The 27,542-nt window shown below is 39.6% G+C and overlaps 1 protein-coding gene and 1 pseudogene across 1 annotated transcript in view; both read left to right on the forward strand.

Moving 5' to 3' along the window:
* Nucleotides 1-27,542, forward strand: part of POU6F2 (POU class 6 homeobox 2) — a 565,270-nt gene that overhangs the window by 520,652 nt on the left and 17,076 nt on the right. The window contains exon 7 of the mRNA XM_045192643.1: nucleotides 4,393-4,599. Coding sequence (XP_045048578.1) covers nucleotides 4,393-4,599 — 207 coding nt within the window. The remainder of the gene's footprint in view (nucleotides 1-4,392; nucleotides 4,600-27,542) is intronic.
* Nucleotides 6,295-6,363, forward strand: LOC112303634 (U4 spliceosomal RNA; annotated as a pseudogene).

Below are 27,542 nucleotides of genomic sequence, written 5' to 3' on the forward strand. Positions count from 1 at the left end.
TGGTGGTAGTGTCTTGCCCACTTCAATCCATTCTATCCACACTGTTGCATTCACATCTGAAAATGACTTGGTTTCAGCAGTCCTCTTCACACCCTCAAAAACCATTCCTGGAAACCCCTTGGCAGATGAAATTTGACCCTTCCAGGCTGACCTGTCATTGCTCCACTTTCTCTACCCTCATTTGCATCCATGTCTTTCTCCTCCAGGTTAGAATCTTGTTTGGAATGGTTCCTCTGCCTTTCCAAATCCCACCCAGCCTCCAACACACTGGTCTGCTTCCATTTCTTATGTGAATTCTTTCCTACCAATCCCCATCTTTCTTTCTCTGAAATCACTCATCGATTCCCAAAGTTCTTTTGAGTACCCGCCACCTAGGTGCAGAGATTCTTATCGAATAGAACTTGCCTCTCTTTTGGCGCATAGCATTTCTCCATTGGATTGTTAGAATCTTTCCATGCTATGTGCCTGTCTTATCACCTCCTCCCCTGTACCATCGCGTCTTCTGGTGTCCGCCATGGCACATGACAATCTGCCTTACATAGAGAATGGCCTGCAGGTACTAGGCTGCTCTGCCAGAGTCCTCAGCATCTTAACAGAGCTGTAATTTGTCTTGTGAAGTTAACACATTGAGCAGGAGTCATGGCCTAGTGGCTGCGTTTGCTCAGTGACATGTCCTTAGCTCTGGCTAAGGTTTGAGTCAGAAACTCAAACTCCAAAAGCCAGACTGCAGTGTCTCAAACACATCCATTTTCTATCGTTGCCCTCAAGTCAGAATTTCCCTAATGTCAAAATTCCATTTTAATTTCCTGATGCAGTTGAAATATGTGTGGATGAAAATACTTTCCTAGAATATGAAAAGGCCTTTAATTTAAATCACAATTTCCACAGGTGAAATTGCCAACTTTTCAGGAGTGCCAAGATCCTCACACCTTGACTACCTCAGCTCCTCTCATTTCCTCTTTTGGATCTTTGATATCAGAGTCTGAGGAGGGGTTTGGGGGAAACCTGTGGAAGTGTTGAGAGGAATGGGGACCATCCTTAGTGAAATAAGTACATCTGGCAATTTTTAGGCAACACAATGTTCAATCATGTCTACTCTTTTGATGAATGGGATCAAGTTACAATCAGCATGTTGTAATACATTGCGGAATACTAGAAAATTCACCAAATGCACTGCCAAGTGTTTGACATGCTGAAATGGTGGTCCTAGGTCCCCTAAAAGGCAAACAAAAATGAGAAATGCGTAACTTCATAGAGGCTTCCTAACCAGAATGGCCTCTGACCCTGCCCCCATGCTGAAGGCAAATTCTCCTTGTTAAAAGGTTCCTTCAGTCATTCAATTCCAGACCCCTCTGGCTCTGACACTAGTGCTGTCCTACTTCTGTTAAGTGATGCTAGGGCTTAAGAAAGAAGAGAGAAGCAGGTGGCACCATGTTTTAATAATGCCACAGCACAGTGTGTGGATGCAAGTTTGTACATAAAGAAGAGGCTGGTGATTTGTTTGCATTTTCCCTTCTTCTTGTTTCCACCCAGAAAGTAGGCAGAGCATGACATTACACAAGGACAGCACAGACTCCTGTCAATCTTCTAGAAGCAGAACACCTCTCTGCATCACATTGTGTTTTATAGCTGTCAGGTGCTGTGCCTTACTCTGTAACCTTCTCCCAGGCTACTTACTCACATGGCTTCTAAATGTGCTGACATCCTACCTAAAATAGAGCCCACAACCTTGCAACCTAAATGAACCCAGCATTCAACACAAGACAGTCAGATGGAGTGGGGCTTCCTAGGATTTTGACATGGAGTAGCCAGAGTGGATGGGTTAGCCATTGGGTTTTCATAGTGTATTGTGGAAAGGGGGATTGCACGGTTCACAGTGCAAGTGTGGAGACAGGACTGGTACAGCTCACAGTGCAAGTGTACAGACAGGGATGGTAGAGTTCATACTGCAAGTATGGAGAGAGGATGGTGAAGTATGCAGAGCGAGTGTAGAGAGGGGAACGGTAGAGTTCACAATGTAAGTATAGAGATGAAGTGTGGAGAGGGGAATGGTAGATTTCACAGTGCAAGGGTAGAAAGGGGAATGGTAGAGTGTGCAGTGCAGATGTGGAGAGGAGAAGTATACAGTGTGGGATCCAGAAAAGGACCCTGCTCCCCATGTGTCTTCACATTGTAGTGAGGTCATGGGAGTAGCCGTTGGATACTCAGCTGCTTAATACAAGACCACTAATCAATAAAGTACTTATGTGCTCCAATCTATTGATGTGGACTTCTCCTGACCTTGCTATCCTGATGGGACAAGCTCATTGCTGATGCTGCAGGACGAGCATCACAGGCTTGATCAGTGAAACTGAGGAGCTGCAAACTCCCTAAGGGACTGCTGACCACTCTTACAATAATTACTTGACCTTTATCAGCATCCATTGACAACTGCCACTGACACTTGATATTCACACAGATCCTCCATTAGTACTATCCAAAAGGGGCATTTGTGGTAGAAGCAAGGGTGAAATGAGGGGGAAGGTGGGGAAAATTTTGTCACTCAGTGGTGTGGTTTCGCAGTTCTTCTGCAGAGCTGAAGTTGCACGTGGGACCCTAGAGTCTAGAAGCCATACATTTATTGAGAAACTATGTTTAAAAGCCTACTTAGGGTACAGTTGAGGTAGGAAACATAATCACTTATGTGTAAACTTAGTCCTGAAGCAGCTTATTGTCTGGGGAGGAAATGCAGACAGAATGCAGTGTCTTTTTAAAGAGCTGGTTCCATCCAATGTTGTGGGAGCCAGGTGACATAACAGAAAAGCAAACATTTGGGGGTCAGCTAGACCTGGACTCCAGCTCCAGTTTTGTCACTTATGATTTCCTCTATCAAGTCACAACTGAGCCACCCTTGTCTTACCTATTAAGTAGGGTTGGACTAAAGCCCACTTCTCATAGTTGTTGTTAAGAATGTGGACTGAAATGAAATCATACACATGAAAGCACTTCCTGAGAAGCATTATTAATATGTCTTGGTGACTCCCATGCCATACTACCACAGTGCTGCTCTGGGAGGTGGCCATAGAAGATGACCAACATAGCAGAGCTGCTTAACCATCCCATGGAGTGCAGAGGGCAAAACCTCCAACCTAGAGCTCCATGACTTCCCCAGAAGAGTCTATAACATTGGAAACAGAGATTAAATGTCTATTTTTTACAGATTCAATTTGTCTCTAACAATGTAGGTATGTGTCTAGAGCTCACAGACACCCCATACACTAGCTGCCCCACTCATGCTGCCTTTCTCCTTAGCGCAGTAACAGGGTCCAGCCAGGCACCTCTGTGGCTCTCTGCATGATCCTATCACTGAAGCTAGTGGCTCCTAGATGCAAAGAGAACCATCCTTGCCACCTGCCAAGAAATCCTGACCTCTAACTTTTAGACCCCAGGTTATTGTTGTTGGTTGGTTTGTTTGTTTTTTTAGAGAGAGAGGGGAAATAAGGGAGAAAGAAAGGGAGAGAAACATCAATGTGTGAGAAAAACATCAATTCACTGCGTCTTGCATGTCCCCACAACCCAGGCATGTGCCCCGATAGGGAATTGAACCAGCAACCTCTCAGTCTGCAGGCTGGCACTCAAGCCATCAAGCCACACCAGCCAGGGCTAGACCTCAGTTTAAAATGCACCTTTATATTCTTTACTTCAGCAATTGGTAGTCATTTTGCCTCTATTTTAAGAGTTTCAAAATTTCATCTATGAAACTCTCTCAAGCCTCAGAAAGCTTAGGTTCCTTGACTAACCTCACAGAGCTAATAAGTGGCCCTGCTGGGAATGGAAGCCTATCTCCCTGACTCCAGAACCTGGGCTCTCAGTCAAGGGCACCTGGGTGCTGAACCCCCAATCCTGCTAGGGTATCAGAGAGCTGACCTCTGACTTGGAGAGGAAAGCAGGATGTCAATGAAGGAAAGGAGAGGAGAGAGCAGAGGGGAATTGAGATGAGGGAAGGATGTAAGGGACATCGTGTTTAAGGAGCCACTGTGGACAAGGGATGTGGCTCTCTAGCTGGTTGAGGGCTGTAAGTGCCAAGAGGAGTTTGTCCTCCATCTGATTCTGAGACGAAGCAGACACCTGTGCTGCCCTGGCTTCAATCACATTTCTACCATCACTGCTGCTTGATTTCATTTTTAAATAAGATGTTTTCCCCTTCAGTCCATGTATGCCTATCTCTCCTTCAGATTCTCATCGCCTCCCACTTTCTTCCACATTTGAATCTCCAGATCTCCAGATCTGTTTACAGATCCTGAATGGCCTCTCAGGAAGCCTCCTACAGAGGCTAGGAAAGAGTCTTCTTCAGGTACAGGTGCGGACCCAGAGCAGAGCCTGGCACCTCACCTCTGGGCCTATCTTTTGCAGATAATTGGGACCATTCCTCTGATGCCAAATCCGGGGCCATCAAGTCAGGCAGCGAGTGGCACTCAGGGTCTTCAAGTACAGTCGATCACCCCCCAGCTCCTGACAAATGCCCAGGGCCAGATCATCGCCACGGTCATCGGGAACCAGATCCTGCCAGTGATCAACACCCAGGGCATCACACTCTCACCCATCAAGCCTGGCCAGCAGGTAAATGCTCCTTGTCCAGGCAGCAAGGATACCTGGACACCTCTCCTTACAACCCTTTTTCTGTTTGTTCTCAATCAATGGAAAGTAATTTTTAGATTACAAAAGATTTAATTACACTAATCCTAATACATCAGTACTCATAAACAGGCAAGCGGCTTTATTTTTTTATTCTTAGTGGTTATGGGTGAGAACTAAATAGTTCTGTAATATAAAATATGAATATATTAAATTACAAATACAGATACTGGCCTAAAATAAGGATGTGTTCTTATCTATCTATGCTATGATGCTTAATTATCAGACAATTTAAAAAGGGGTCAAGAAAAATCCAAGACCACTCATGCCTTAACTTTAATTTTTTTTTAATTATTAAACACCAGGAAAACCCATCTAGGCACTGCTGAGACTGCTGCCTGCAAATTAGGAAATGCAAAATAGGAAGTTCTACTTGGTTGAATTTCATTAAAACCTTGACAATCCAGTTCATTTTTTTCACTTAAATATCAGTGTAGCACTTCTTATGTGTTATGCTAGAGGCTGGGTACACAGCACTGAAGAAGAAAAATGAGGTTCTTGACCTCACGGAGCTTCTGGTTAACTGGTTCCTCTAACAATTTTTGAAAACCAAATATATAGAAGGCCCCTACTAAAGGAATGAAAGAGCAAGGCTTCCTGATTTTAAGGAGCTCATAGCCTTCTAGAGGACCCAGATACATAGCAGAGCCCCATTGTGCAATAAAGCAGAAAATATCCTGTGACTAGACAAATGTATACAAAGTTTAGTATCATCACAGGGATGGGAGTAACCAACTTTGTCTAAAAGGTTTTGCGTCCTCACAGAGAAAATGATTTGGCGACTACATCTTAATGGATGAGTAAAACTTAACCATGTAAATGATGAGTTAACAAATAGTGGGAACAGCAGGCATAAAGATAGGGCAATGTGAAGGAAGGTGGAGTGTTGAGAAAAAAAGATATAAGTTTTATACAACTGGAAGATAGAGGGAGAATGAGAATAGTCATGAAAAGGGCTTTGTAATCAAGCTGAGAATCATGGACTTTTCTTTGTGTGTTCTTGAACACATTAGACACTATCTTTGTGCCCCAGTTTTTTCAGCTGTAAAATGGGAGTAACCAGTACCTACCTCACAAGACAGTTGTGAAAATTAAATGAGTTAATACATATACGAAATGGTTAGAACAATGCTTGGCACACAGTAGGCACTTATATAGCCATGATGATAGTGATGATGATACCCCACAGACCTGGTAATTTATAAAAGGTATTTAAGAGAAGGATGGCACACTTAGCTTTATTTTTCAAGAAAACAACTCTGGAAGCAGATGGAGGTTGAACTGAAGTGGTGAAACATCCATTGTGAACAAATTATGTAGGAAACTCTAGCAAAATACAAATAGAAATTCATGAAAGCAGACACTAGATAGTTGAAACTAAGGGTCTGGAATTGTAGTAGAGCTCAGGACAGGATCTGAGCACAAATGTTGCAGCTAAAACAAGACATCCAGAGAAATCATGAGGAGACAGGGAAGGAAGAAAGACAAAGGAGCCATCCTGGGAAACATCAGCATTTAAGGAATGAAAGAATGGAGAGAAAGAAGAAATGACTGGGTAAGTAGGAGAGGAACCTAGAGCATGGTAATCTAGCATCCAAGAGTTTTAAAAAGCTAGGAAGTAGCTTTGCACAGTGGCAGTATCGTAGCCAATGAGGTTTATCTGAGGCGCGATTATTGCTAATTAAAAAGCTAGGAAGTAGACAACAGTCTCAAAGCTGCAGAGATGAAATTACATAAAGCAATGGAGAGAAATCACTTCCTCTATTTCTTTGTTTTAACATCTTAAAGCACAGGTGGCAAACACAAGGCCTGCGGTCCGAATCCAGCCCTCCACCTTGTTTAATTTACCTGGCACCTTGTTTCTAACCGGCTGCAGCGCCAAGATCCTTGTCCCTAGTTAAGGAGTAGTTACATTTATACAGTCCTAAAATTACCTTTGGCCCTTTGAAGGCAACCACGGGGCTAATGTGGCCCCTGGTAAAAATGAGTTTGACACCCCTGTCTTAAAGTCTGTATTGTCTCTGTTTGAAACATTTGAAACAAGTGACTGGGTGAGATGAGAAGAAAGAGATGTGCAAGGCTAAGGTCTAGATTTACATTTGGAGAGTGCACCAAGAAAGGTGGTGGAGAGAAAGATGGAGACTAACAGTGAGTGTATGACTGACTATAACAGCGAGATTATAGGGCTTTTTGAGTCATCAGGAGACTGTATAATGTAAAGGATTTAGCAAGGAAGTAACATAAAAAAGGAAAAAGGAACAAAGAAGCACTGATATATCATTCATTGGCAACAAAGTGAAAGTGTCCTTCCAGAGACCTCTGCCATTTGGCTTCTGAGTCAACCATGCATACAGCCTATTCTTGGTGGCACTCTTGGTGGCATGCTTCAAATATCTATTTGCTTGTTCAATAAATATAAAAAAATTGTTAATGTAAATATTTATTGGCCACCTACTATTTGTCAGGTACTGTAGATGGAAGTTAGGCTAGTGGACAAAACAATATCATGAGCCCTTCCTTCATGGAGTTTTCAGTCTAGTGAGGCTAGATGGACATTCATCAAGACTTGCACAAATATGTACCTAAGATCTGTAGTAAGTGCCATGAAGGAGTAGTGAGGGGATCTATGAGAGTGTGGAGCAAGGGAATCTCCTCCAGTGAGCATGTCAACACCAGGAAAAACCAAGCCAGGTCTGACTGTATTTCCCAGGGATAGAGATCTCTGTCTTATTCCCTCTGATTCTCACTCTAAATCTAAATCACTGCCTGGGGAGACAAGATTCCTAGCCATAGTCTTCTTCTTCAGCTTTGTCCCAGGCCAGTGGGGCAGTCTCTGCCAAATACATCATTGAGGACTTGCATCCCCTCCCCAGCCCCCATCTCCCAGCTGGCTTATTTCTTTTGCTATTTACAAGATTCTTTTGCATTCTGACCTTCTAAATAGTTTCCCAAATAAGGCAAGATTCTCTATCTTACATTGCTTTTTTAAGCCCTTATTCTATCTGCTCAAACTTATGTTCAAAATTATCTCTGGGGGTGGGGGGAAATGAAGACATGACCTCTTTTTATACAATCCGCTAAAAACTTTCTGTCAGCAAAGCCAAGCTGTAAATTGCCAGGAAAAAAGTGATGAATTAATTAGAAATCGTCAACATTAATACAACATAGCTCTCACTTTCACCTTGAATTTCAAAGGATGGTGTTTGGGTGATAGACTATTGCTGTTACATAAAATTACAGCTTTAGATTTGAAGTAGCACAGTTTTAATTCAGGAGAAAGACCTAATTAAGAAATGACAAATAGGAGGCAAGTATGGTGCCACTCCTCAACTTCTTGCCCACAGTATACATCATTAATCTATTTCCACAGTCTCTCTCATGAGCAAAAATGCACCTTAGAAGCTGTCTGTTGGCCCCTGGAATGAAAACTCATTACCACTGTGAGAACATCTGGTCTTCTGATGGTATAACCACCACCATGGTCCTTTTCCCTATAGATTGTGAGACCTAGCAACTGGGAAGAAACAGACAGATTCTTGGGGGTGTGCTTTGCAAATCCAGCTCATGTCGGTTAGAACCAGCATCCTATATAGCAGACTCTCCTCGCATGTATGTGTGTGCTGAGAGGACACATACACACAGATGAAAATAGTGACATGTGAACCTTCCTGAATCCCCAAGTCACAGTGGACACTGACAGTCCCATCCCTTTTGTTCAGGGAATGTGTCAGCGGTCTATCCTAGTCCCAGAAAGAACTAGGGAACCAATGGTGAACCTGGTGAGAAATATCAGGGAAATGGTGGAAACCAATGAATAATTATTGCAATTTTTTGGCATCAGCTCTGGTTGAAACACCTTAGAACATGGAGTAAATTAACAAGTTGGGTGAAGTTGCAGAAGATTCACAAGTCTGAGTCCCATTTATTAAAGCTGGGATTCTGAGGACAGAGGATCATAAAATGCTCAGAGTCCAAAAGTAAAAATCTCAGAGCTAGAGATGTAAGGACAGTGTTCTTTATTTTTTTTTCTTTAAATATTACTCATCATGCAATAGAGAAGTTTCTCCATTTATTTTTTCATGTGATTTATGACAAATGCTTGATCTCACAAGAGCATAGTTCCAATAATGAAATAAGTCATAAATTACAGAAGTAATACAAATCCTTTTTTATTGTATTTCTTAAAGATTACTTATTTATTTATTTTTAGACAAAGGGGAAGAGAGGCAGAAAGAGAGGGAGAGAAACACCATTGTGTGTTGCCTCTCACACACCCCCCACTGGGGACATGGCCCACAACCCAGGTATGTGCCCTGAACAGGAATAAAACTGGCAACCCTTTAGTTCACAGGCCAGCACTCAATCCACTGAGCCACACCAGCCAGGGTTATATTTTTTTCCATTACCATTTATTCGCCTTATATCCTCTTCCATCCCCACTCACCCCCTCCCCCACCACAATCACCACACTGTTATCCATGTCTATGAGTCCCTTTCCTTTTTTGTTTGATCCCTCTACCCCCTAACCCCCACCCCCTGAGCTGTCAGCCTGCTATCTATGAGACTCTATTTTGCTTTTTCATTCAGTTTGTTCATTATATTCCACATATAAGTGGACTAATATGGTACTTGTTTTTCTCTGATTGGATTATTTCACTTAGCATTATGTTCTGTTGCAAAAGGGTAAAATTTTCTTCTTTTTTATGGCAGAGCAATATTCATTATGGAAATGTACCATAGTTGTCTTATTCACTCATTTACTGATGAACACTTGGGCTGCTTCCAAATCTTGGCTATTGTAAATAATGCTGCAGTGATCATAGGGGTGCTTAAATTCTTTTGAATTAGTGTTTCAGGTTTCTTTGGATAAATTCCCAGAAGTGAAATTACTAGGTAATAAGGCAGTTCCATTTTTAATTGTTTGAGGTATCTCCATTCTGCTTTCCACAACAGCTGTACCAATCTGCATTCCCAACAACAGTGCAAAAGTGTTCCCCTTTCTCCACATCTTCACCAGCACTTGTTGTTTGTTGATTTATTGACGACAGCTGTTCTGACTGGTGTGAAGTAATATGTCACCGATGTTTTCATTTGCATTTCTCTGATGATTGGTGACATTGAACATCTTTTCATATGTCTCTGGGCCTTCTGTATGTTCTCTTTGGAGAAGTGTCTATTCAGGTCCTTTGCACATTTTTTAACTGGATTGTTTGCTTCTTTGGTGTTGAACTTTATAAGTTCTTTATAAATTTTTGGATATTATCCCCATATCAGACATATCATTGGTGAATATATTCTCCAATTCTGTGGGGTTTTTATTTTGATGATGGTTTCCACTTTGCTGTGCAAAAACTTTTTAGTTTGGTGTAGTCCCATTTGCTTATTTTTTCTTGGCTGAGGAGATATATCATAAAAAATATTGCTCCAATGTCTGAGATTTTACTGCCTATGTTTTCTTCTAGGATTTTTATGTTTTCAGGTCTAATATTTAACTCTTTAGTCCATTTTGAATTTATTCTGTGTGTGACATAAGAATATGGTGTAATTTCATTTTTCTGCACATATCTGTCCAATTACCCCAACACCATTTATTGAATAAATAATCTTTAGCCCATTGTATGTGCTCGCTTCCTCTGTCAAATATTAATAGACTTTAAAGGTGTGGGTTTATTTCTGGGCTCTCTATTCTGTTCCATTGATCTATGTGTCTGTTTTTATGCCAGTACCATGCTGTTTTGAATACTATGGACTTATAGTATAATTTGATATTAGGTAGTGTGATTCCTCCAACTTCGTTCTTCTTTCTCAGGTTTGCTGTTGCTGTTTGGGACCATTTCTGGTTCCATATAAATTTTTGAAATATTTTTTCTAGTTCTCTGAAATATATCATTGGAATATTGATAGGAATTGCACTGGATCTATACATGGCCTTGAGTAGTATGGCCATTTTAGTGATGTTAATTCTTCCTAACCACCAAACACGGTATGTGCTTCCATTTATTTGTATCTTCTTCAGTCTTCAGGTCTTTTATATCTTTGGTTAGATTTATTACTAGCTATTTTAATCTTTTTGAAGTAATTGTGAATGGGATTGTTTTCTTAATTTTCCTTTTGCATAGTTTGTTATTGGCATATAAAAATGCATCTGATTTCTGTATATTTATTTTGTATACTGCTACTTTACTGTGAATTCATTTATCAGTTCTGGTAGTTTCTTAGAATCTTTAGGGTTCTCTATATACACTATCATTGTTATCTGCACATAATGACAGTTTTACTTCTTCCATTCCAATTTGGGTGCCTTTTATTTCTTCCTCTTGTCTAATTTCTGTGGCTAGCAGTTCCAGTACTATGTTGAATAAGAGAGGTGAAAGCAGACATCCCTACTTGTTCCTGATCTTAAGGGAAATGTTTGTAGTTTTTGCCTGTTGAGTATAATGTTGGCAGTGGGTTTGTTATATATGGCCTTTATTATGTTTAGGTAGGTTCCCTCTATTTTCACTTTGCTGAAAAGTTGGGGTTTTAGATCATAAATGGGTACTGGATTTTATCAAATGCTTTTTCTGCATGTATTGATATAATCATGTGGTTTTTATCCTTCATTTTGTTTATGTGGTGTATCACATTTATTGATTTGCAAATATTGTACCCATCTTGCATGCCCGGAATAAATCCTACTTAATCATGGTGTACAATCATTTTGGTGTATTGCTGTATTTGGTTGCTATTATTTTGCTTAGGATTTTAGTGTCTATATTCTTCAGGGATATTGATCTATAATTTTCTTTTTCCAGAGTCTTTATCTGGCTTTGTAGCAGGGTAATGTTGGCTTCATAAAATGAGCTTGGGAGTCTTCTCTTCTCTTGAATTTTTTGGAATAATTGAGAAGAGGTGTTACTTCTTGGAATGTTTGGTAAAATTCACCTGTGAAGTCATCTACTCCAGAGCTTTAGTTCGTTAAAAGATTTTTGATTATCTCTTCAATTTCACTAGGTGTAATCTGTCTATCTATTCACATACTCTGATTCTTCCTGATTTAGTTGTGAAAGATTGTATGTTTTTAGGAATTTATCCATTTCAGCCAGGTTTTCCAATTTGTGGGCAAATAGTTGTTTATAATACTTTTTACAATCCTTTGTATTTCTTTTGTGTCAGTTGTTTTTTCTCCTCTTTCATTTCTGATTTTATTTATTTGGATCCTCTCACTTCTTTGCTCGATGAGTCTGATTAAAGGTTTGTCAATCTTGTTTATCTTTTAAAGGAACCGGCTCTTGGATTCATTGATTTTTGTGCTTATTTGTTTGTTGGTTTGTTTGTTTATTTTAATGTTGTTCAGGTACAGTTGTCTCCATTTTCCCCTCACCAATTCCCCCTACCCCAGTCATCCTTACCTCCCACCATGCATCCTACCCCTCTTTGGCTTTGTCCATATGTCCATTATGTATGTTCCCTGACCCTTCCTCCTTTTCTCCCCATTATCCCCTCCCACCTCCCCTCTGGCTACTGTCAGTTTGTTCTTGATTTCAATGTCTTTGGTTATATTTTGCTTGCTTGGTTGTTTGTTTTGTTAATTAGGGTCCACTTATATGTGAGATCAGATGGTATTCCTCTTTCACCACCTGGCTTATTTCACTTACCATAATATTCTCCAGATCAATCCATGCTGTCTCAAGGGTGGGAGTTCCTTCTTTATTTCGGATTCATAGTATTCCATCATGCATATGTACCATAGATTTTTTAATATATTTATTGATTATGCTATTACAGTTGTCCCATTTCCCCCCCTTCACTCCACTCCATCCTGCCTACCCCCTCCCTCCCACATCCCCCCCCCCATAGTTCATGTCCATGGGTCATACATATAAGTTCTTTGGCTTCTACCTTTCCTGTACTATGCTTACCCTCCCCCTGTCTATTTTCTACCTATCATTTATGCTACTTATTCTCTGTACCTTTCCCCCCTCTCTCCCCGCCTACTCCCCTGTTGATAACCCTCCATGTGATCTCCATTTCTGTGGTTCTGTTCCTGTTGTAGTTGTTTGCTTAGTTTGCTTTTGTTTTTGTTTTAGGTGGTTGTTAATAACTGTGAGTTTGCTGTCATTTTTACTGTTCCTATTTTTGTCTTGTTTTTCTTAGATAAATCCCTTTAACATTTCATATAATAAGGGCTTGGCGATGATGAACTCCTTTAACTTGACCTTATCTGAAAAGCACTTATTCTGCCCTTCCATTCTTAATGATAGCTTTGCTGGATACAGTAATCTTGGATGTAGGTTCCTGGCTTTCATGAGTTCAAATACTTCTTTCCAGCCCCTTCTTGCCTGTAAGGTCTCTTTTGAGAAATGAGCTGACAGTCTTATGGGAACTCCTTTGTAGGTAACTGTATCCTTTTTTCTTGCTGCTTCTAAGATTCTCTCCTTCTCTTTAATCTTGGGTAATGTAATTATGATGTGCCTTGGTGTGTTCCTCCTTGAGTCCAGCTCTTTGGGACTCTCTGAGCTTCCTGGACTTCCTGGAAGTCTATTTCCTTTGCCAGATCAGGGATGTTCTCCTTCACTATTTGTTCAAATAAGTTTTCAATTTTTTGTTCTTCCTCTTCTCCTTCTGGTACCCCTATAATTCAGATGTTGGAACATTTAAAGACGTCCTGGAGGTTCCTAAGCCTCTCCTCATTTTTTTGAATTCTTGTTTCTTCATTCTTTTCTAGTTGGATGTTTCTTTCTTCCTTCTTGTCCTCACCATTGATTTGAGTCCCAGTTTCCTTCACATCACTATTGGTTCCTGGTACATTTTCCTTTGTTTCTCTTAGCATAGCCTTCATTTTCTCATCTAATTTGTGACCAAATTCAACCAATTCTGTGAGCTTCCTGATTACCAGTGTTTTGAACTGTGCATCTGATAGGTTGGCTATCTCTTCATTGCTTAGTTGTATTTTTTCTGGAGTTTTGATCTGTTCTTTCATTTGGGCCATTTTTTTTTTGTCTTGGCATGCCTGTTACTTTAGGGGCGGAGCCTTAGGTGTTAACCAGGGTGGGGTAACGCTGGTCACTGTTCTGTGACACTGTATGTGGGGGAGGGGTCGAGAGGGAGCAATGGTGCTTGCTCCACTCTCTGCCGGTTTTCAGTCACTCCCTCTGCTACCCACAATCAAATTGAGCCCTTCTGGTGCTGGTTCCCGAGTGGGTGTGCTTGTGCACACTCTAGGCCCCTGTGGGTCTCTCCAACGAACTCTCCTGTGAGGCTGGGAGTTTCTCCTGCTGCCACCTCAACCCCCACAGGTGTTTTCAATCAGATGTTTGAGGCTTTATTTCCCCGAGCTGGAGCCCTGGGTTGCGAGGTCTGCTTTGCTCCCCCACCATTCCTCCCAGTTTATCTATGTGTGAATGTGGGCCCACGGGGTCTGCTAGCTGCTGCTGCACTGCCTGCTCCATTCCATAATCCCCCACCTCGCTGGGTCCACCAGCCGCCGCCTTACCGCGAGTCCTCTCTGCCCCAGCTGCCCATCTCTGCCCCTCCTACTGGTCTGGATGAATGTTTCTTCTTTATCTCCTTGGTTGTTGAACTTCCATACAGTTCGATTTTCTGCCAGTTTTGGTTGTGTTTTGTTTTTAAATTGTCGTTTTCCATCTTTTGGTTGTTCAAGGAGGCACAGTGTGTCTACCTGTGCCTCCATCCTGGCCAGAAGCCCAAGCTGCTTTATGTACTATAGATTTTGATCCACTCATTTACTGATGGGCACTTAGGTTGCTTCCAGCACTTGGCTACTGTAAATTGTGCTGCTATGAACGTTGGGGTGCATAGGTTCTTTTGAATTGGTGTTTCAGGATTCTTAGGATATAATCCCATCAGTGGAATTGCCGGGTCAAAAGGCTGTTCCATTTTTAGTTTTATGAGGGAATTCCATACTGTTTTCCATAGTGGTTGCACCAGTCTGCAATCCCACCAACAGTGCACTAGGGTTCCCTTTCCTCCACAACCTCTCCAACACTTGTTGTTTGTTGCTTTCTTTATGATGGCCATTCTCACCAATGTGAAGTGGTATTTCAATGTGGTTTTAATTTGCATCTCTCTAATGGCTAGTGATGCTGAGCACCATTTCATATGCCTGTGGGCCTTCTGAATGTCCTCCTTGGAGAAGTGTCTGTTCAGATTCTTTGCCCATTTTTTAATTGGGTTGTTTGTATTCCTGGAGTGGAGTCATATGAGTTCTTTATATATTTTGGAGGTCAAACCCTTGTCCGAGGTATCATTTGCAAATATGTTTTCCCATATGGTTGGTTCCCTTTTCATTTTGCTGATTTTGCTTTACCTGTACAGAAGGTTTTTATTTTGATGAAATCCCATTCATTTTCTGTTTCCTTTATGTCTCTTGCTCTAGGGGACATATTTGTGAAAAATTGCTGCATGGAATATTTGAGACTTTACTCCCTATGTTCTCCTCCAGGACTATTATGGTGTTGCAACTTATATTTAAGTCTTTTATCCATCTTGAGTTTATTTCTCTGTATGGTGTAACTTGGTGGTCAAGTTTCATTTTTTTGCACGTAGCTGTCCAGATCTCCCAACACCATCTGTTGAAGAGGCTATTTTTACTCCATTTTATGCTTCTTCTCCCTATGTCAACTATTAAGTCACCATAGAAACTTGGATTTATTTCTGGGCTCTCTGTTCTGTTCCATTGATCTATGTGTCTGTTCTTATGCCAGTACCTGGCTGCTTTGATTACAGTGGCCTTGTAATACAGTTTGAGAACAGGTATTGTGATCCCTTCTACTTTGTTCTTTCTCAAAACAGTTGCGGTTATTTCAGGTCAATCATGGTTCCATATAAAGTTTTGAAAGGTTTGTTCTATATCTGTGAAATATGTCATTGGTACTTTAATAGGGACTTCATGGAATCTACAAATCGCTTTGGGTAGTATGGACATTTTGTTGATGTTAATTCTTCCAATCCATGAACACAGTACATGCTTCCTTTTGTTTGTGTCTTCCTTAATTTCTTTCTTCAGTGTTGTGTGGTTTTCTGAGTACAGGTATTTTCCCTTTTGGTTAGGTTTATTCCTCAGTACTTTATTTTTCTTGTTGCTAATCAAATGGGATTTTTTTCCTGATTTCCATTTCTGATACTTCATCGTTGGTGTACAAAAATGACTTTAATTTCTGAATATTGACTTTGTACCCACTGTTTTGCCAAATTCACTCATTAGGTAGGTTTTTGGTGGAGTCTGTAGGATTTTCTGTGTACACTATTATGTCATCTGCAAACCATGACAGTTTTGCTTCCTCCTTTCCAATTTGGATGCCTTTTATTTCTTTTTCTTATCTGATTGCTGTGGCTAGGATTTCCAATACTATGTTGAATAGAAGTCGTGAAAGCAGACATCCTTCTCTTGTTCTAGATATTAGTGGGAAATCTTACAGTTTTTGCTTGTTGAGTATGATGTTGGCTGTAGGTTTCTCATATATGGCCTTTATTATGTTGAGGTATGCTCCCTATATTCCCACTTTGCTGAGTGTTTTTATCATAAATGGGTGCTGTACCTTATCAAATGGTTTTGCCACATATATTGATATGATCATGTGGTTTTTGTCTTTCCTTTTGTTTATGTAATATATTACCATTTTTGATTTATGAACATTGCACCATCCTTGCATCTCTGGGATGAATCCCACTTAATCATGGTGTATGACCTTTTTAATGTATTGCTGGATACAATTTGCCAATATTTTGTTGAGGATTTTAGCATCTATGTTGATCAGCGATATTGGCCTGAAGTTTTCTTTCTTCGTTGTGTCTTTATCTGGTTTGGGGATTAAGATGATGATATTGGCTACATAAAAAGAGTTTGGGAGTCTCCCCTCTTCTTGGATTTTTTGGAATAGTCTGTGAAGGATAGGGGTTAGTCCTTCCTTAAATGTTTTATAAAATTCTCCTGGGAAACTGTCTAGTTCAGGGCTTTTGCATGCTGGGAGTTCTTTGATTACTGCTTTCATTTCATCAGCTGTTATTGGTCTGTTTGGGCCTTCTGCTTCTTCTTCATCCAGTTTTGGAAGTTTATATTTTTATAGAAATTTGTCCCTGTCATCTAGGTTTTCAAATTTCTTGGCATATACTTCTCTGTAGTAATTTCTTATAATCCTTTGTATTTCTGCAGTACCAGTTGTAATCTCTCCTCTTTCATTTCTGATTGTGTTTATTTGGGTCCTCTCTCTTTTTTTCTTGATGAGTTTGCTTAAAGGCTTGTAGATTTTGTTTATCTTTTCAAAGAATCAGCTCCAGGATTTATTGATACTTAGAACTGTGCTTTTAGTCTCTATGTTGTTTAATGCTGCTCTGATCTTGGTTATTTCCTTCCTTCTATGCACTCTGGGCTTTTTTGTTGTTGTTCCTCCAGTTCTTATATATACAGGGTTAGGTTGTTCATTTGAAATAGTTCTATCTTTTTTAAGTACTGTATTTTTTGGACTATAATGTACCTAGGTTTAGAGGAGGAAAATAGAAAAAAAAAAAAAAAACCTGCTCCACCACTGCCCCCCTGCCCAGGGAGCCAGGTAAACTACATTTGGACTATAAGACTCACCCCCATTTTCCTCCTAAATTTGGGGGTGGGGTGCATCTCATAGTCCAAAAAATACAGTAGGTCTGTATCGCTATGGACTTCCCTCTCAGGACTGCCTTCACTGTGTCCCATAAGTTTTAGACTGTTGTGAGTTCATTTTTATTTGTTTCCAGAGACTTTTTGATTTCTTCCTTGATCTCATTCTTAACCCATTCATTGTTTAACGCATTGTATTCAATCTCCATCAATTTGAGTGTTTTGAGTTTTTTCCTTGTGGTTGGTTTCTAGTTTCAGGCACTTGTGGTCTGAGAAAATGCTTGATATTATTTCCATTTTTTTGAATTTGTTGAGGATTGCATTGTGTCTTATCACGTGGTCTGTCTTTGAAAATATTCCATGTACATTTGAAAAGAATGTTTATTTTGCTTCTTTGGGATGAAAAGTTATATATATATATATGTATGTTAAGTCCATTTGATCTACAGCATTGTTCAATGCCACAATATCCTTGTTGATATTTTGTTGATAACATCTATCCATTAATGACAGTGATGTGTTAAAATCCCCTACTATGATTGTATTGCTGTCAATATCTTTCTTGAAGTCCTCCAAGAGTTTGCTTATATAAGTGGGCTTATATAAGTTGCTCATATAACTCCTATGTTGTGTGCATATATATTTATATTGTTCAAGTCTTCTTGATGGATTCTTCTCTTGGGTATTTTGAAGTATCTTTCTGTGTCTCTTTTTCCAGCCTTTGTTTTCAAGTCTATTTTGTATGATATAATTATTGCTACCCCAGCTTTCTTTTCCTGTACACTTGTTGGAATATTTTTTTCCAACCATTCACTTTCAGTCTGTGTAGGTCTTTTGTTCTGAGGCTGGTCTCTTGTAGGCAGCATATGTGTGGGTCATGTTTTCTTACCCATTCAGCCACTCTGTTTCTTTTGATTGGAGCACTTAAACCATATACATTTAAGGTTATTATTGATAGGTACTGATTCATTGCCATTTTACTCCCTTAATACCTGTGTTCCTCTCTTGGTCACTCTTTCCATTCCTCTTTTTATAGCAGTCCATTTAGCATATCATGCAGTGTCAATTTGGTATTCTCTGAGCCTTCTTTTGTCTGGGAAACTCCTTATTTCACCTTCCATTTTAATTGAGAGCCATGCTGGATAGAGTAGTCTTGGTTGCAGGCATTTGTTTTTCATTACTTAGATATTTCTTGCCATTCCCTTTTGGCTTATAGTGTTTCCATTGAGAAGTCAGCTGCTAGCCTTATGGGGCTTCCTTGTATGCTACTTCCTGTTTCTCCCTTGCTGCCTTTAAGATTCTCTTTGTCTTGGAATTTTGCCACTTTAATTTTGATGTGTCTTGCAGTGGGCCTCTTTGGGTTCCTCTTGATGGGGACCCTCTGTGCTTTCTACATTTATGTAACTTTTTCCCTCATCAAATTAGGGAGGTTTTCCATCATTACTTTTTCAAACAGGTTTTCTATTCCTAGTATTTCTTCTCCTCCTTCTGGTATCCCTATTATATGGATATTATGTTTCATGTCATCCTGAAGTTCCCTTAACCTCTCTTCATTCTTCTTGAGTCTTTTTTGCTTTCCTTCTCTTCCTGGGAGTTTTTTTTTTTTTTTTTACCTTGTCCTCCAGCTCACTTATTTGAAGCTCTGCTTCATCGAGCCTGCTTTTGACTCCTTTTAGTGTGTTCTTCAACTCAGAAATTGTATTCTTCATTTTTCTTGGCTCTTGTTGATAGTTTCTATGTCCTTTTTCATGCTGATATAGTTTGCAGTAAGTTTACCGTAGTTTCCCTGTAGTTTTTGTAATTCTTAGTGAGCTCAGTGAGCATCCTGATGACCATTGCTTTCAACTCAATATCTGATAGTTGACTTGTCTCTATTTTATTTAGCATTCTTTCTGAGGCTTCCTCCTTTCGTTTCACTTGGGTTTTGTTTCTTTGTCTTCCCATTGTTTGTGAGACTCTTCTTGTTAGCTTCTGCTTCTTGAATTGATCTGTTTTGACTCCCTGAGTTTGTGGTGTGAACTTCTATGGTAGGAGACCTGTGAGATTTAGTGGTGCAGTCTCCTTGATTTCCTGAGCTTAATGCTCTTGGGATGCCATTTATGTTGGATCTGTGGATGTAATTGGATTTTGATCATTGTTGTGTCATTGTTTGGTGGTTCTTTCCCTTCATCTGGTTGACTGAGGGTCACTCTGCCCACCATGTCTTATATGCTGTTGTGCAGGTGCTGCCAGAATAAAACCACAAAACCCAGGAGACAAACCCACACCTGCAAAAATATTGCCCCCCCAACAATCCCACTATCAACTACAAATGAACCAGTATTAAAAAAGGATGTAAATAGATTAAGACTATTATAAGAAAGGAGAGAAATAAACTATAGTATAAATTCTAGTGACTTAATATGTGCAAACTTGCTGGACAAGAAATAAATGTTAAAAAGCTATGCAGGAAAGAAAATATTGCTAATCATGGAGAAGACCACAGTGGATTTCTTCTCAGTAGCCTCTAGTATTTACCACCATTTTTTCTTTCTGGATCCGCCTCTGGTGATGTCACATATTGACCCCATCTGACTTAGGCAGCCTGCTCTGAGACTGCCAAGGATCTACTGTCTATGGCTGTCTCCTTCAGTTGTTAATCTAGTCACTCTGTACTCAGCAGTCAGGCTTAAGCACCACAGAGTCAGAGCAGTGTCTCTCTTGGGAGTGGGGCTGTTGTTTCCCCTCAGGCACTGCCACTCAGAGTGGTGGTCTGCCTGAGCATGATGGCTGCTGCCAAATGGAGGATGACACAGCATTGGGTTTCCAGCATCTACTCTCTCAGTTCTCTCCCCAAAGATCCCATCCCCAGTCTCTCCTCAGGCTTCTCTAGCTCACTCTGCCCCTGCCTTTGCCAGAGCCCCAGAGAAGTGGCAACAAATGAAAATATGTGTGTTGGCCCTTTAAATGGCTCTTTGCATCTCCAGCAGTCTGTCTCTGGCAGAGAACAACCCTGCCACTTTTCACTGCTGGTTGTTATCTGTGTGCTTTTTGGGCTCTGGTGGTCTAGCCTGGGAATTCCAGCTTAGGGCTTAGACCTTGCACTTCTCAGAGGGGTCCAACCAGCCACTTAATTATCCCTCTGGTGCTGCCACCTCTGGGCACCCAACCAGCCCTCTCAAGTGCCCACCACACCCCTTACCCATCAGTTAATGTTGAAGCTGATTCTTCTCTCTGCCCAAGGTTATAAGGCTTCTCTCTCACTATTTTTCAGTTGTTTGTTCTGGGAGATTTCTCCACAATTTAGTTGTACTTCCAGATTGGTCCTGGGAGGAGGTTAGTGTGACTTCCATTTACTGCTCTGCCATCTTGCCAACCATGTTTTACATTTTCTTCACTCTATTTCATTTATTTCTGCTGTGATCTTTATTATTTCCTTCCTTTTACTCACTTTTGGCTTTTTTGTGTTCTTTTTCAAGTTCCTTTAAGTAAAAAGCTAGATTATTTATTTGAGATCTTTCTTGTTTTTTGACATAGGCCTACAATGTTATGAATTTCCCTCTCAGGGTTGCTTTCCCTTTATCCCACAGATTTGCAGTTCTCATTTTCATTTGTTTCACATTATCTTTCAATCTCTTACTTGATCTTATTGTTGATTAATTTATTGTTTAATAACATGTTATTTAGTCTACAAGTCTTTGTGTGTTTTTCACTTTTCTTCTTGTGATTGATTTCTAGTTTCATAGCACTGTGGTCAGAGAAGATGTTTGATACGATTTCAATCTTCTTAAATTTATTGAGACTTATTTTGCGTCCTAACATGTGGTCTATCCTAGAAAACGTTCCATGGGAGCATAGAGATCCTTAACTCTCACTCAGAAGGAAGTCCATTTTCATGGAGTAAAGTACAGGGCTCTCGGACAACCTGGAGTTTTTTGTAATTTAATAAAAATAATTATATCTTTAATTTTTATATCTACCTACCCTCATTAAGAGAGCCTGAATAAAATCTGAGTGAAGTTTCTACTACTCCTGATGATGATTTATTTCAATGAAGAAAGCTCAATTACCTGCAAAGTTATAATCTGAAATACAAACACTTTTTAAAATATATATGGTACCAGGATTTGATAGCCCTGGGTATAGCTTCTAGTATCACATCAGAGGTCTTTGGTGAGAATTAAAACTAAATAAGAGTCAGAAAATAACTACAAGAAAGACAGAGGTGGGGGGATCTTTCTGTGCATGCAAAAAATTACTTAATACAAAAATATTTGGTGGAGCTCAAAAGTAACCTTTTGTTCCCTCCATGGGACTTGGCAGCTAATAGGGATGGTGGTGAACTCCAACCCCCCAAAGTCAGAATGCCCCATATCCCCTGGTTTGCCCTTATTATTTTGTGACTGTGAATTGCTGATTTCTTCATAAGCAGCACAAACATCATTTTTGTATGTATTTATTCTTCTGTTGACTCAATCCCAACAAAAGTTGAGAGGAAATGTGTTGCAATTTGTAAAATCAGAGTGTTGATATTATTCAATAATATGGTAAAAAATTAAATGCCATAGCTATACTACTTGGAGAGTGTGATCCATGAAGGCATTCAATTTTTCCTCAAAAAGTAAACTTGTTAATAGGAAGCAAGAAGAAGGTGGTTTATCTAAGTTAGCTCTCTAAAATGCTAATGATTATTCACATCCATCCATTTTTTTTCAGCTAAATACAAAATGTTCTTGCTTATCTATTTTTGAAAATCAACTTCCCTTCCCAGCCCTTGCCTGCCTCAGTAGTTCCCATTTTTTCTTCAAGCCTCCCAGAATGTGACATAAATGAGGCATTTCCACCCACTAGTGATCTAAAATAGCATAAGGATACCCCTAGAAGGATGAAATGTATATCAGTGACCCCAGTACAAAACAACCCTTGATCTCCCAGCCACATGTCTGGACATCTCACCTCTCTGGTCTCCTCTTAACACTCCCTCCTAAGCCCAGCCAACATGGTATGTGCTCACTGTGCACATTCTGTCATTCTGGCCTGGAATGCCTTACCCACATTCTCTGTCTGGCAATTTCTTGCCATTGTCCCTTTGTCCAGGATCCCTCCTTCATGAAGCTTCACTGCATTGCTACCTCATCTCTGCTTTTCCCATGCTCCATTCATGTTCATCAAACTGCACTGCCATTAACAGTCTACTCCTGGAAGGCAGGGACCAGACTGATTCAGCTTTGTTGGGGACCCAGCACATGGTGGGTGCTCAGTCAACTGAGTTCAGTTTAATTGTTGTCAAATTGTAGTATTTCCCTGTCCAGGGCAGCAGCACCCCAGAGCCATGCTTCCAGAGAAGCCCAGCTCAGTCTCTTCTGTGTTTTTTTGATTCTGTGTCTTCTGTCATTTTCCAGTATATTCTAGGTTAGCACCTGAAGGCAGCTTGGGAAGACCTTCCACACAGCATTGTCTTCTTTATTTATCTCTTTTCAAATTACCAAATCCTTCCTCTTGCCACACTCTCCAACATCATCATCTCAACTATATTTAATTCCTTGTTTCCTGTGCTCTACTAGTATTTGACTCCTGTCTTGTAATTGTCCCCACCAAGCCCTGGTTGCGTGTGTCACAAACTTATCTGAGGACTGCCTTGGCCTTCCCTGCCTATTTCTGGGCATCTCTCCTGAATCCTGCTCTCATTCTACTCCTCTCACTTCCTCACATACTGACAGCCTGGCAGGAGCCACACTGCTTTCAGCTCTCTTGAGACAATTGGAGTCTCTCCCTCACTTACTTTCCTAAGGACAATAAGCAGAGCTTTACATTTGAAGCTCTACCTCCTGCTTAGGTTAAAGAGTTGTTTATAAGTCAAGGAAAATAGCTGGAAGGAAGATCCAGTAAGTCTCCTAAACGCTACCAAAAAGATGACTCCCTCCTTGCCTTTCAAACATTCCACAAAGATAACTAAAATCTCTCCTAGATCTCATGGTCCAGGTCCTCACGATTTTTCAAGTTAGATTGTCCTGATGTCAAGCCTAAATCTTTCAGCAAATCTAAAACCTGCACTCTTGTTCTGTCCACAGTAGAATAAACTCCTCAATAACACTATTCATTACATCCTCCTAATTACTGAAGGGTCTTATTAAATCTGGGCTCTGGCTTTTCTTGTCTATACATAATAAATCCACTTTCTTTACCCCTTTTATAAAGAGAAGCTTCTTCCAAAATTGTCAGGAACACAACTTTTTTTTTAAATTTTTATTGTTATTCAATTACAGTTGTATGCCTTTTCTCCCCATCCTTCCACCCCACCCCAGCTGAACCCACCTCCCTCCCCCACCTCCACCCTCCCCCTTGGTTTTGTCCATGTGTCCTTTATAGTAGTTCCTGTAATCCCCTCTTCCCACTGTCCCCACCCCCCCGCCCCCACCCGCCCTGGCTATTGTTAGATTGTTCTTACTTCAATGTCTCTGGTTATATTTTGTTTGCTTTTTTATTCTATTTATTATGAGGAACACAACTTTTTGAGCCCCACCCCAGACCTACTGCATCAAACACGCTGGGGGGAGGGCCCAGTGATCTTTGGTTTAACAGTCTCCTGCCCAGGTAAATCTGGCAAATGCTAAATCTTGAGAACTGATTTCATTTTCTTCAAACTATTATAAGGTACAGAGTATTCAGAAAAATGCCAGCCAGGACAGGAAGAGAGGGGAGTCATGAAGTCCTGCTTGTTCTCAATTCTGCTCAACTTCCCAGGATGATATGCACTGTCTCCATTGAACCACTTGGAGATTTAGGCTGTGATTCACTGTGGCTCCCTGATGTATTTAGAAAAGGCCAGACCTCCTTCATTTTCCATTTGCACATTTGGAGAGTTTTTTTCTCCCCAAATAAATTTCTCTATATTTAATCTCATTTGAATTTTACTGTTTATATGCATTTACTTTTACAAACTGCCTACCATGTTCTGCATTTCATTCCATATTCCAAGATGCTTGTCATCCACACTTATTTTTATATCAGTTGTGAATTTAATTAGAAGATGCTTTGTTTCAGAAACTAAAACATTATTAAGGATATACTTTGTTACACACAGAAGATATATGGGGAGCAGTGACACAGAAAATCAAGAAAGTGTTTATAGTGTGCTTGTACTTGAATCTATTTTTGTTGAATATATTAAACACTGTGGCAGTGCCAATCAAAAGTAACAAACCCAATGAAGCCAGACTCTGAGTGGCAGTAGGTAGTACAGGCATACCTCAGAGATATTTCAGGTTCAGTTCCAGACCACCTCAATAAAGCAAATATCACAATAAAGAAAGTTGTAATGTTTTTGCAGGTGGAGGGTCTTGCTTCAATTTTAGAAATGCAGTATCATTGAAGAACAATAAAGTGAAATGCAATAAAACTGGGTATGCCTCTATAAAGCTTTTCAGACTCTGAATTCCGTTCTTCCCTGTTTCTCATTCATTCTCTGTATCAGATGGATGTTTTCCATCCTCTCTGATAATGCAGAGCCCCAGGCTAAGATGAACTGTCCCTTCCCTCTTTTTTTTGTTGACTCTCCAGTCTCTCTACCTGCATTATTAGTCAGCTTGGGCTGCCATGACAAGTGCTACAGATTAGGTGGCTTAAGCAACAAAAATCTATTTTCTCACAGTTCTGAAGGCTAGAAGTCTGAGATCAGTGTATCGGTGGTTTCTGAGGCTTTTGCTTGGCTTGCAGATGGTCATCTTCTCCCTGTGTCTTCACATGACCTTTCCTCTGTGTCCTAATCTCCTCTCTTTAAAAAAAAAACACCAGTCATATCAGATAAGGTTCCACCTTAATACCTCATTTTAACTTAATTACCTCTTTGAAGACCCTATCTCCAAATATAGTCACATTCTGAAGTACTGGGGGTTAGGACTTCAACATATATGAGTTTAAGATGGGACACAATTCAGCCTATAACAAAACCTATTGTATTTACATCTGACTTATAGCTCAAAAAAAGGTCAGAAAAGTGATTATTGCAACTAGCTGGAGGTAAAATCCATCTCCTTTAGGTAGTCTAGTGAGGCTATAGTAAATAAAATAGAAAATTTGATCATATAAACAGGAGTTTGAGGTACAACGGTTACCAGGATTAATTTTACTGAGCAAAGGACAATCTATAGGCAACTCCATCTGTGTCCTAGACTCTACCAAAATTGTTATGTTTTTAGATAAGATTCTAGCCAACCAAAGATTATCATTTTTCTTTTAAAACATGAAAATTTCCATACTATGGAAGCTTTAGAAAATAATGCTAAACTAGAAAAATATTTAAATTTTCATATTAAAAAAACAGATGATATGTATTCAAAGATAGATCATGAGCTACACAAGTGATGTCGTCTCTAAAGTGCAGCTCCCCATGCTCAGCTAGAACACATCTCATTTGTTCCCACACCTCCCAGCTAAGATTCCTGCTATTTCTCTGACTCATAACCACTCGTCTTCATTGCTGGCCAGGAGTTGAGACCTCCTAAAAGAAGGAGTGCTGGCTCTTGAGTCAGACTTACCTGAATTCAAAGCTTACTTATAGCAGCTGTGTGATCCCACATAAGCCACTTAATCTTTTAAAGCCTGTTTTCTCTTCTGTAATGAGTATCACCAATACTTAAATGGACTAGTTCCAGATTTAAAAACAATGTATGTAAAAATATGTAGGAAGAATCTAATAAATGGTGTCCATAGAGTGTGCCTCTCAAGATTAAGGTAATGTAATGAAACATCTGCCTTTATTGAAGCTTCTAAATTCCACTTTCTCTCCATCTATTTCTGTTGCCAATAATTATCAGTACAATTACATATGATTTTCATAGTTGTCAGTGTCTGAAAAAACAATATAATTAAATCTAACTAAGTAACATTTTCTAATGCTACTTATTTAAATTATATTAAATATTTATACTGAATCCTAGAGTTATTTCATAAAGTAGCTTAAATCTTAGCTTTCTCTTTTATTATTAAGCACAAAATTTCTAAAGATCAATGCACTAAAATCATTAAACTAAGAATAGCAAAGATAGGGCTATTTTTAAAGTTTACTTGAAAGAATTGTAGTTTTAGGGATGAGAGGTAACAGAAATGTTACCTCTAATACTCTCTTTTTTTGAAAGATAGAAGTCTATCTCTAGAATGATTTTGATATGCACAATAAGCTGGTCTACATAGATGCACAAGTGATTCTGGAATTAACAGATATATGTCTACCCTGACAATTGGAAGAACATATATAGGCTCCATTAGGATGTTACTGCTTATATAATCTTGATTCTTGACAAAAAACATTTCTAATTCTTTTTGGTCTTTCTGAACTGTCTGGTTGAATTCTAGAGGTTAAGCAAGACCCCAGTGTCCTTTTAAAATGTATATTTCCTTTGGAAGAAATATATCTTTCTTAGATTTTTAGATATCTTAGATGCATCTTTCTCTTTGACTGGGTAGACTAGAACTAGTTTATTTTCCTCTCAAATTTCTTCTCCTGCATAGCTAAATGCATAAGCCCTGGATTGCTTTTCAGACTCCTAAGTGAGATTTCAGCCTAGTAATTTTTTCTTTACTGAGTTGTATCTGAGGAAGAAAAAATTAAATTGATTATTGTCTTATCCAGTTCCTTCATAGTACTTTACCACACCCGGGTCCAATAAAATATTGATGAAGTGGTAAAACTGAAGATTATCTCATGATTCAGTAACTCAAAACTGTAAAAAGCTTTTGTCTAGTAACAATATTTAGAAGGAAAACTCAATAGGTTAGAGGGGGAAGACAAATATGTAAATATCCATCACATTTTATTAAACATATTAAAATAGATTTTCATGTGTGTCCTACAGAACAAAACTTATTGGATTTCATTGTTGATTATGTTCTCAGCAGATTTGTTAATTACTGTAAGCAGATGCCTGATACATATTAATTTGGATTTAATGTGATTATAAATATCTTTACTTCATAGTCTAGCCTCCACTTAGCAAAGTTCAGTGACAATAAGGATGTTCACTTGAAATATAAATGCAGGCAATTCTTTAGGTGGACAGGATGGCATTATGAAGCCCTGAATTACAGGTGGGAATCTGGATCCTAATAGTCAGCAGACCACACAGCTTTGGGCCAGTTGTTAACTTCTCATAATCATTCTAAGCACATCTGCTGCATAGAATATGATGAAAAGCCAAGGAGCAAAAGTATTACCATGGGGAACCAAAAGGGAATAGCTTATTAAGCACATTTCCAAATTAGCACCTTACTGTTTGAAGGCAAAATGTTAATCAAT

This window comes from Desmodus rotundus, chromosome 6, assembly GCF_022682495.2.
Source record: "Desmodus rotundus isolate HL8 chromosome 6, HLdesRot8A.1, whole genome shotgun sequence".
Lineage (NCBI taxonomy): Eukaryota > Metazoa > Chordata > Mammalia > Chiroptera > Phyllostomidae > Desmodus > Desmodus rotundus.